The following is a 12329-nucleotide window of genomic DNA, read 5'->3' on the forward strand; positions in this document are numbered from 1 at the left end:
ATGGGAATGTTTTAATGTCATAATGGAAGAAATAGTAGGGCATTCATTCTTTGGTATCTAAACCCACTTCTTAATTAAGAATCCTGTTTTTAGGCAGCCAACAGAATGGGAAAGAATATTCGCAAACTATACTACAGATAAAGGATTGATAACCAGAATCTACAAAGAAATCAAGAAAATCCACAACAACAAAACAAACAACCCACTTTAGAGATGGGCCAAGGACCTCAATAGACATTTTTCAAAAGAGGAAATCCAAATGGCCAACAGACACATGAAAAAATGTTCAAGATCACTAGCAATCAGAGAAATGCAAATCAAAACCACAATGAGGTTCCATCTTACCCCGGTGAGAATGGCTCACATTCAGAAATCTACCAACAATGGATGCTGGAGAGGATGTGGGGAAAAAGGGACACTAACCCACTGTTGGTGGGAATGCAAACTGCTTAAGCCACTATGGAAGTCTGTCTGGAGATTCCTCAGAAATCTGAACATAACCCTACCATACAACCCAGCCATCCCACTCCTTGGAATTTACCCAAAGGAAATTAATTTGGCAAATAAAAAAGCCATCTGCACATTAATGTTTATTGCAGCTCAATTCACAATAGCTAAGACCTGGAACCAACCCAAATGCCCATCAACAGTAGACTGGATAAAGAAATTATGGGACATGTACTCCATAGAATACTATACAGCAGTAAGAAACAACAAAACCCGGTCATTTGCAACAAGATGGAGCAATCTGGAAAACATCATGCTAAGTGAATTAAGCCAGTCCCAAAGAGAAAAATATCATTTGTTTTCCCTGATCGGTGACAACTGAGCGCCAAAGGGGAAACCTGTTAAGTGAAATGGACACTATAAGCAACAATGAACTGATCAGCTCCTGTCCTGACTTTAGATGTACAATGTAATACTTTATCCTTTTTAGTATTTGTTGTTGTTGTTGTTGTTCTAGTACTATTGGTTGAACTCAGTAATTAACACACAATTATTCTTAGGTGTTTAATTTTAACTGAAAAGTGATCCCTGTTAAATTTAAGAGTGGAAAAGAGAGGGAGGAGATGAACAATTTGGAACGTGCTCAATCGGACTTGCCACAAATGGTGGAGTTAGAAATGTGCCAGGGGATTCCAACACAATCCCATCAAGATGGCATGTACCAATGCCATCGCACTAGTCCAAGTGATCAATTTCAGCTCACAATTGATAGCTCTGATAGGTCTAAGAGTCAAAGAGATCACACAAACAAGACAAGTATCTGCTAATACTAACTGATAGAATCAAAAAGGGAGAGAAAGATCCAACATGGGAAGCGGGATACACAGCAGACTCATAGAATGGCAGATGTCCTAAACAACACTCTGGCCTCAGAATCAGCCCTCAAGGCATTCGGATCTGGCGGAAGAGCCCATGAGAGTATAGCAGGCATGGAAAGCCAAGATACCATGGAAAAAAAAAAAAAAGACCTAAATGAATGATCTCTGTGAGTGAGATCCCAGTGGAAAGAACGGGGCCATCAAAGAAGGAGGTACCTTTCTCCGAAGGGAGGAGAGAACTTCCACTTTGACTATGACCCTATCGGAATAAGATCGAAGTCAGCGAACTCTAAAGGCTTCCATAGCCCTGGCAACTCATGACTAGAGCCTAGGGAGATTACTGACGCCATGAACAGGAGTGTCAAATTGTTAAGTCAGCAACAGGAGTCACTGTGTACTTACACCCCATGTGGGATCTGTCCTTAATGTGTTGTCTAATGTGAAGTGATGCTATAACTAGTACTGAAACAGTATTTTTATACTTTGCGTTTCTGTGTGGGCACAAACTGATGAGGTCTTTACTAATTATATACTGAATTGATCTTCTGTATATAAAGAGAATTGGAAATGAAAAAAAAAAAACCTGGTGTTAAAATGGAAATGGCATAGAAAATTAATTAATTTGAAAAAAAATTATGTAGGATCTCTGTCTTTAATGTGCTGTACATTGCTATTTAATGCTATAATTAGTAATCCAATGGTAGTTTTTTCACTTTATGTTGCTATATGGGCAAAATGTTGAATTCTTTACCTAATATATACTAAACTGATCTTCTGTATATAAAGAGAATTGAAAATGAATCTTTACATGAATGGAAGGGGAAAGGGAGCGGGAAAGGGGAGGGTTGCGGGCGGGAGGGAAGTTATGGGAGGGGGGAAGCCATTGTAACCCATAAGCTATACTTTGGAAATTTATATTCATTAAATAAAAGTTTAATAAAAAAAAAAGAATCCTGTTTTTGCCAACCTTTAGAATTCTACTAATCAGCAGTTTTGATTCTGTGGGATAGATACAAAAAGTAATGAAATACAGAGATACACACACACACAAATACACATACATTCATGTAACAATAACTTTAAATAGGGCAAATTCTAAGTAGTATCACAAATATATTTTAAATTCATCAGGACATACCAGCTTAAAAGTCTTTAGAATAACTTACTAAACTGCAACAGACATATTTGTGATGGAGGCCTTTTGCCAAGAAAATAATTCACTTTTCTCTGTGCTGAAGAAAGGTTACAAGTGGAGAAACCTAGGAACAGCTAAGGAATAATGGAAAACAAGGAAGTTCTCAAGGGAAAGAGACCAAGAGAAGTAGGACACTTTTTCAAGATGTTTGCCATCTGTGCCTCTCCAGAAGATGCCAAGCAGGCCCCCAGACTGAGGTTAGGAAGCTCTTCTCACACACCCTAGATGTCCCAACAGGTTTTCCCACTAGCAAGAGAAAGAACAGCAGATGGGATCCCAAGACAGTCAGAAGGTTCTTTGGAAATGGAAGGCCATGAGGTTGGTGGTGTTCACTGTTACTCAGTTAACCTTTCCTTTCTTTTAATCCTCCTTTAATGAACTCGAATTTTACATGCTGGGTACCCTATCTACATTACTCTTAACTGCTTTGTTCTTATTTATTGAGCTTCAAAATTCTCACTTTAAAAAAATTCATGCTTAGTTTTCCAATATTTGAGAAATACATTTCTGCAATTTTCTACCAAAGGATTTGTTCTTCCCAACACATGACAAAATTCAGTATTAAAAATGCTGTATTACTGAAAATGTTCTATAAATGTACAGAGGAGAGAATCAGTATGCCTTTAAGGAAAGCAATACAGAAAACTATTGTATTTGCAAATCTATAGATATATTACATAAGAAATTACATTGCTTTTGCATATTTTAACATTTGGAACGGTTCTATTTTAAATTAACACATGAAGCATATTCTTCTAGTTAATATCCTACGTTCTGTGGGTAAAGAGGGATTTTACAACTTTTCAAATCAGATATTTGATAAGTAAATATAATATGATGTTTTCATGTAGTCACAAGAACTATAAAAAAATGAGTAAATCCTATGAAAATTTTATGGAAAGTTCCAGAGGCACAATACATTTGGCATATTTTTTCAAAGTGATTAACATTACAGAAGCATATTTTAAATAATCTGGTCAAATAAATTTTCCCTAAACCTAAAAGCTTTCATTTCTATTACTGTTTTAAAATAGGCAACCCTCTATAAGTCTAGTCAACAAAACACAATATGATCATGGTTTGCCACGAGGATAGGCATTTTCTACAGACTTGGGCTTTCAATGCCAACATCATTAAGAGTGTCTTCAAATTACTTTTAAAATGTCGTTTTCCCTCAGGATTTTCACTTACATCTAATTAGACTCCTAACTCCATGCCATGTAATCCCTGTTGCCAAAACTGCTAAATGCTTCAATAAGTGGGAGGAGGGCATCAATAGAGCAAGACAGATGTAATGTCACTAGTTAACAATAGAAGTGTGAAGCAGCTGCCTTAATTACGAAGCTTATTAATTCATGGTGTTAAAAAAAACTTGGCAAGTGTTCCTCAAAATATACAATTTATTCAATAGCATCATATTGCTTAAAAGTTAAAATCTACATCTTCAATAAAGGAATAATGAAATAGTTGTTTTGCCAGGAATTATTATCTGCATTTAATTCTTATATTTATAGGTTAAAAGGTTGTATTTAATTTTCAAAGTAACTCTGGTTCTTTATTTTTTCAAAGTATAAAGGCCTACATTTCAGTGCTTCAAAAATTTTTTCAGAACTGTAATTAAATTATAAGAAATATAGAATATATCTTAGGAGAGGGAATAAGAGGAAATAGTTTTAAGGAGCTACTTTCCAGAGGACCTAAAATAACAATCTTACTTAAAGTTCATTTTTTTTTTTTTAAGATTTATTTATTTGAAAGGCAGAGAAGCAGAGGCAGAGAGAGAGAAAGAAAGGAAAGTGAGATTGGTTACTGGCGCCATAAACTAGAGTGTCAATTTGTTGGGTCAACAACAGGAGTCACTGTGCACTTGCTCCTCATGTGGGATCTCTGTCCTTAATGTGCTGTACATTGTGATTTAATGCTATAACTAGTACTCAAACAGTATGTTTCACTTTGTGTTTCTATGTGGGTGCAAACTGTTGGAATCTTTACTTAATATATACTAAATTGATCTTCTGTATATAAAGAGAATTGAAAATGAATCTTGATGTGAATGGAAGGGGAGAGGGAGCGGGAGAGGGGAGGGTTGCGGGTGGGAGGGAAGTTATGGGAGGGGGAAGCCATTGTAATCCATAAGCTGTACATTGGAAATTTATATTCATTAAATAAAAGTTAAAAAATAAAAAAGATAAAAAAATAAAAAAAAAAAAAAAGAAAGGAAAGTGTTCATCCACTGGTTCACTCTCCAGATGGCTGCAATGCCAGGAGCTGCGCCATTGTGCTGATTCGAAGCCAGGAGCCAGGAGCCCTTTCTGGGCCTCCCATGTGGGTGCAAGGGCCCAAGGACTTGGGCCATCTTCCACTGCTTTCCCAGGCCACAGCAGAGAGCTGGATCAGAAGTGGAGCAGCTGGGACTCGAACTGGCACCCATATGATTCTGGCATTGTAGGTGGTGGCTTTACCTGCTATGCCACAGTGCCAGCCCCTAAAGTTCATTTTCAATATCTGTGTATTAACACTAACTAAAAAGGCTATTGTTTGAGGCTTATAAATAAGTACCTTGCAGGTAGTTAATGCTAAATAAAAGTAGTTATCTTATTTTAAAAATGGATTTGTTAAAAAGAGAAAATTTAAATAAATGAGTACCTCAAAATAAAATTACGCTTAATAGACTCTTGGTTTTCTATCTAGAATATTTTATTATTATTTCAAAACAATGATAACTAAATATGTATCCTAGAAACAGTTCAACTTATAGGAAAGAAGAGTAAATGAACAGAAGTCTTAAAAGAGATGTTATAAAAGAAATCATTAATGGAAGTATATTTTCTTTCTCAGTGTTGACTCCAATAGACTTTCACATAATAGTGAAATAATCAACCATAATTAATACCTGAAAGTATAATAGATTACCAAAAGAGAGCACAATATTTTGCAGGATAAAAACATTCCTAAAGTACACAGAGGGCCAAGAGAAATAAAAACCCATGCAAATAGTGGGCATATCCAATGCTGATCTCTGCCTCTCCTTGTCTGTAAAGGAATGAACATTATCTATCACACCAAACATGGAGGCACCATTCCACCTTCTCTTTGAGTTCTTTAGCAGCTTTTTTTAAAAACATTTTTTAAAAATTTATTTTATTTTTTTATTTGAAAGCCAGATGAGGGAGAAGGAGAGGGAGAAAAGGAGAGGGAGAAACTGAGAGGGAAAGGAGGGAGGGGGACTGTGAGGGGAAGGAAGAAAGGGCAAGGGGGAGGGAGAGGGAATCTTTCGTTTGCTGCTTCACTATGCAAATACTCACAACAGTATGGCTGGACTAGGCCAAAGCCTGGAATACTATCCAGGTCTCCCATGTGGGTGGCATGGAAACAAGCCACCAAGGGAGTAGTGCAATATCAGGAAGCTGGATCAAAGCAGAGCAGCAGGGACTGGAACCAGGCATTTCCATATGAGATACCAGAGTTCCAAACGACAACTTAAACCACTGTACTGTGAGCCTACTCCTTTAGTTGCTTTTGAAAAATTTATTCCAGGCCTATTTGCATTTGTAAACTTTGGCCCATGTTATATCCATCAATTGAGGCAATACATCCCGTGTTTTATTATTTGCAGGGTGAGCTGGATTTCTTATTAATTGCTATAAAGCTATTGTGTTCAACACACAAAGAGAGCTTATACTCACATGGTTTACAGCTCTAAATTGGCTTACACTGATTCAAAGTCTTGTGTTTTCTAAACTAACATGGCCAGGGACATGTCTTATATCATTTGAGTATTGAATTTTGAGCCCAAACTTTCTCTCTCATGTCCTTTTGATGTGAGGCCACATGACAAATCTCTCCAGTAAAGAAGATGAACATGAAGGACAGAATGTCATATTCTTCTGTTTTTAGATAGTTTTTTTGGATGATGCACAACATTATGCTGACATTCTTAGAGCAAACACTAACCTGATGACTGCAGTCAACTTTTGTGGTTTATTGTCATGGCCCATAGTTTCTCTAAGTATCAATGCTCACACTATACATCCACCTACCCGCCTACATATCCATACAGAAAGTTTGTCACTAATGTTTACTTTTCTATATTCTGTCCTTTAGCAAGTATCTCACAAAGTGCAGGCACACAAATTTTTTTTTTGACAGTCTACAAGTAGAAAGATGAAATAGCTATGATAAAATCATGTTTATAATTACACATAGCAAAAGGTGAACAATAACATTAAAATAGAACAATTATAACGAAATAATTTAATAGAACTTATATGAATGTGGTCTGTCTTGAAAGAGTCAAGACAAATACTAATATTTTCATATTGAAGTTGACTACAGGTAACTGAAACTACAGAAATCAAAACCATGAACAAGCTGGAAATATACTGTATATATTTTCTGCTTTTTTTAGTGCAGTGAATGGGAGTGTGGAATGTAACAGCACAAGGTTTTCACCTTACACATTCTATAAATAGCCTTAAGTTATGCTGTACCTCCCATCCAATGTGTAAAATGGGAGGTATGATGGGAATTGAGTGGTTGCTGGGAGGATTGAATGAGTTTATCAGTGTAAAGTTATTTTTTAATATTTATTTATTTATTTATTTGAAAGTCAGAGTTAGAGAGCGAGGAGAGACACAGGAATCTTCCCGTCGGCTGGTTCACTCCCCAAATGGTGCCAATGGCGGGGGCTGGGCCAGGCTGAAGCCAGGAGCCAGGAGCCAGGAGCCAGGAGCCAGGAGCTAGGAGCTTCCTCCAGGTCTCCTATGTGGGTGCAGGGGTGCAAGGACCTAGGCCATCCTCTGCTGCCTTTTCAGGTGCATTAGCAGGGAGCTGGATCAGAAGCAGAGCAGCCAGGACTTGAACCTGCGCCCATATGGGATGCTGGTGCTGCAGACGGCGGCTTAACCCACTGTGCCGCAGCACCAGCCCTGAATGTAAAGTTTTTAGATTACTGCCTGGCAATGAAAATTGCTCAAAAGTGCTAGCAATTATAAAAATGGTTCTCAGGGTGGTAGGGTACTTTCCTAGGGCCAATGTTGCAGCACAGTGGGTAAAGCAGGCACCCATTTGGGTCTGTTGGTGCCCCTGTGGCTCTACTTCTGATCCAGTTCCCTGCTATTATTTGGACTTAAATGACCTGGGGAAAAGAGCAGCAGAAGATGTCCCACGTGCTTGGGCCCCTGCTACCCATGTCAGAGACCCAAGATGAAGCTCCTGTCTCCTGGCTTTGGCCTGGCTCAGCACTGACAATTGTGACCATCTGGGGAACGAACCAGCAAATGGAAGATCTCTCTCTCTTTCAAAATCAATCAATCTATTTTTTTTTAAAAATGGTATTTTATTATCAAGTTAAGTATATCAAGTTAGTAAATTTGAAAAAAAAAAAAAAGGATTTTTAATCTAGGCTACTAGTTTAACACACATGCCCCAATTTTTAAATTTACATTTATAAATTTATTAACCATTATTTTATTGCCTGTACAAACAAATCAGTCCATCCTCCAGAGAAATCCTAGGATTCTTTATCTAGGAGATGATATGAATCTCATTCTTAGGGGTGTGAAAAAAAATTCTTTAGGGGCATGTCTACAGCAGCAAGTTAAGCTGCTACATTGGACATTCGCATACCTTATTGGTCTGGGTTAGAATCCTGAATCTGCTATGCATTCCAGTTCCCTGTTAATGTGTACTTTGGGAGGCACCACGTGAAAGCTCAAGTAGTTGAATCTCTGCCACCCACATGGGAGACTTTTGTCTGGCCCAGCCCTGTATGTTGTGAGCATCTGGGGAGTGAAAGAACAGATGGAAGATTCTCTCTCTCTCTCCTGCCTTTCAAATAATGTTTTAAAAGCTTCATTTAAAAACTGTATTTATTTAAATTTTTAAAGATTTATTTGGTAGGGACAGAGAGAGAGACAGACAGACAGACAGACATACAGAAAGAGAAAGACACATAGAGAAAGCTCTCATCTGCTGGTTTTCTTCCCAAATGCCTACATCAATCCAGGCTGAGCCAGGCCAAAGCAGGGGGATAGGAACCCAATACAGGCCTTCCACATGGGTGGCAGTGGTCCAAGTACTTGAGCCATCATCTGCTGCCTCCAGGGTGTGCATTAACAGCAAACAGAATCAGAAGTGGGGTTGGGCTCCCAAAACCCAGGCACTTTGAAATGCGGTGCAAAGATCCCAACTGCCATCTTAACACCAGGCCAAAAATAGCTATCTTCAAATTTTTTTATATTCTTTCCTCAGAAATTAATTTTTAGTTTCTCTATGAATTCAAAATGCAAAGAAATATCAGGAGCTTTGCATACTTTAATTCCATATTCTACAAACAATACAAAACTGATTAATATAGACCTAACCATCCATCCCTCCATCCATTAATTTATTAACAAACATTTTCTGATTTGCTGCAACGTACATGGCTGTATGCTGAGCACAGAATTTATACATTAGCTTTTTGAAGGAAAAAATAAGAAATTGAAATTCAAAAACTGTGACTGTGATAAGGAACCTTACTGAGAATGATAAACCAACAGGAGCAGAAGGATAAAAGCTGGCAAATAAACTACAACAAATCAGGGAATTTATAAGAGAATGACCTTTTAAAGACAACATAATCCTGTGGTTCTTAACCTTTTATCAAAGCATCAACACATAATCAGGATATTACAGTCAAGTTATATGGATATACTGACTAATATATCAAGGAAGTTTTAAATTCAATTATTACAACTAACCTTGACAAAATAAGCAAAAAGCCAGAAGTATATAGTATACAGAAAGGAAGGTAGACAAGATATTCCTAATAGTAATTTCAATTTCAATTTCAATACAAAGTCTAGCTCCTGGCAAAAAAGGAAAAATGAACTTAATAAGGTAGTTCCCTATGCCTCCTGAAAGGGTATGCATAGGGGAGAAGATATTAAACAGCTTTTCAGGCATTCAATAATTCCAAGAGAAGTTTATTCCGAAGGATCTTTATGTAAAGAAACTTGTCATATGGATAAGTATTCAGCAAGAACCATCCAACAGAAGCAATAAAAGAAGCTTTTCACTCATAATCCAAATAGGTTACCACAGCTATGATAGGGTGGTCATCTGGTTTGCTCAAGACAGTTCAGTTTCTACCCATTATTTTGACTAAATATCAAAAGTGCCTCATTCCACTCTTAGAAGAACCTAAGGAACTTAGTCCAGATGTTACTTTGTGGTGATCCTGACAGATGGAAGGACTTTACAAACTGTCTCCAATTTCAAGAAGAATGGAATGGCAACAATTTAAGACATAAATTGAAAGAGAAGATATGAAATATATATATATATATATATATATATGATAATCTCTTTATGTTCAAAATCAATGCAATAACATTATGAAACTTACACTTAGAATTGAAAGCAATTCTTCAGTACTGCATTCAGGTTTCAAACGATCCTTGAACATTTTAACTGTTTGATGCTTCAGATAGTAATAGGAGGCAATTCTGCCATATGTCAGAGGTTCAATACTCCGATTATCCTATTTGAAAATAAAAAATAATTTAACACATATAGAAAGCACAACTGAAGTATATAGCTTCATAAAATTAATAATTCAAAGTATAGGTTGTTACAGGAACACTTTTGTTAAGAATCTCAGTATCACTAGAAGCAAAAGCCTAACAATGCTAAGAAGCTGGGCAACCATTTCAATTGGAATGCACAAGACTGAGTCATACCTCTCCAATTTCAATACAGTAGGAGAGTTCCAATTCAATCAGGGACTTCTCAATAAGATGGGACAGAAACTTGTTCACAGAATCATGGCTCACATCACCCAAATTGTAGTAGCTAGAAAACAAGAAAGGGAATTATTTGTTTCAAGATTTTTTTTACTAACACTGTCACCTCAGTTTTACATAGTTCTTTTCAGGATCTCAAAAACACTGAAATATATTTACAGCAGTTCAAAAAAATAAAGCTACAGCAACTACCACTACCTCTACAGATGAAAAGCCCCATCTAAAGCTTTTAGGTACCAATGAAAAATAATAAACACTGAAATATATGAGACAACAAATAAAATTATGCAGATTAAAAATAAGTTTTCCTATGTTAAAACTGGTATTGCTTCAGTTTATATACCTAAGCCAAACTAAAATTATGAGTTTAGAAACTGAGTATTTTAGAAGTACATGTGTGTGCAAATATATTAATATATACATAAATAAATAAAAATAAACCCCTTTTATTTATAAAACCTATCCTCACTAATTTCACAAAACTCACAGAACTGTCAGGGTAACATATGAGTTCTTTTAGGAAATTTAGTCAATTGTTGTTTTCCTAGTTCTTAAGGAATAAATGTCACTTTAATGACAAAAAGGTGCATCAGGATGAAAATAAATCAATTGAACTAAGCTGTATTTTATTGGTAAAACGCCTATGGACATGCGATTCATCTGACTGCTGATTGCTCCTCTCTGTAACTGTGAGAGGTTCTTGGCAAATCCCTATAATCATTGGAAATCTGTGCTTTGGAACAGACATAAGTGTGAAGAATTACACTACAGGCCTTGGCAGTTTTCTTACAATTTCTTCACTTATACAAAGGGAACTAATCTCATGTATTTCACATATACAGTTTTAAGAGCATAATGATACTTCCTATCCTAACCCTCTCTCCTTCCTTCTTTCTTCCTTTCTTTTAATTTTTACAATGACATACTTTCAATTTACTTTATCATTATCATCACAAGCTTAATACTCAAATAAAGAATTCACCAAGTAGTTAAGTACAAAAACCACTGCATCTCAAGAGTACAGTAAGGGCTATAAACAAGAATCAAATTTCAAAATTTCAATTTCACTCATATACTTTTTTTTAAAAATTTCACTCATATACTTTTTTGTACTCTGTATATTAGTTACCAGAAATGAGGGATAACATATGATATTAATGTTTTTTTTGGACTGGCTCATTTAATTAAGTATAATGGTTTACAACTGCATCCATTCTGTTGTGAAAGATAGCATTTCATTATTTTTTATGGCTGAGTAGTTCACGCATATATACCAAAATTTCTTTATCCAGTCATTAGCCACTAGACATTTGGGTTGATTCCATATCTTAAATATTGTGAATGGAGCTGCTAGAAACATAGGGGTTCAGATAAATCTTTCATATGCTATTTTCATGTCCTTTGGGTAAATTCCCAGGAGTGAAATGGCCAGGTTATATGGTAGATCTATTTTCAGATTTCTGAGAAATCTCTAGACTGTCTTCCATAATGGTTGTTCTATGATATATTCCTACCAACAGTGTATTAGGGTACCTTTTCCTCCACTTCCTTAGAAGCATCATTTATTTATTTATTTATTTTTTGGCAGATAGCCATTCTAACAGAGCTGAGCTGAAATCTCATTTATGGTTTTATTTGTATTTCCCTGGTGGCTAGTGATGCTGAATATCTTTTCATGTGTCTGTTAGCCATTTGCATTTTATTCTTTGAAAAATGCCTGTTAATATCCTTAACCCATTTTTTTAAAAGATTTATTTATTTTTGTGAAAGGCAGAGTTAGAGAGAGAGAAAGAGAGAAAGAGAGAGAGAGATCTTCCCTCTTTTGGCTCACTACCCAAATGGCTGCTATGGCCAAAGATGGGTGGGTCTGAAGCCAGAAGCTAGGAGCTAGGAGCTTCTTGTGGGTCTCAAAGTGGGTGCATGGGCCCAAGCACTTAGGTCATCCTTTGCCGATTTCCCAGGCACATTAGCAGGGAGCTGGGTTGCAAGTGGAGCAGCCAGCACCACAGATGATGGCTTTCC

The 12329-nt window shown here is 36.6% G+C and overlaps 1 protein-coding gene across 5 annotated transcripts in view; it reads right to left on the reverse strand.

The window, feature by feature from the left end:
• The window catches only part of ASCC3 (activating signal cointegrator 1 complex subunit 3), a 382634-nt gene that overhangs the window by 69801 nt on the left and 300504 nt on the right, over window positions 1-12329 (reverse strand). For all 5 annotated transcript variants that reach the window (XM_062186549.1, XM_062186553.1, XM_062186551.1 and 2 more), the window contains 2 exons: window positions 10245-10356; window positions 9911-10045 (listed from right to left, as the gene is read on the reverse strand). In XM_062186549.1, the coding sequence (XP_062042533.1) occupies window positions 9911-10045; window positions 10245-10356 (247 nt within the window). The remainder of the gene's footprint in view (window positions 1-9910; window positions 10046-10244; window positions 10357-12329) is intronic.

The sequence above is a fragment of the Lepus europaeus genome, chromosome 3, assembly GCF_033115175.1.
Source record: "Lepus europaeus isolate LE1 chromosome 3, mLepTim1.pri, whole genome shotgun sequence".
Lineage (NCBI taxonomy): Eukaryota > Metazoa > Chordata > Mammalia > Lagomorpha > Leporidae > Lepus > Lepus europaeus.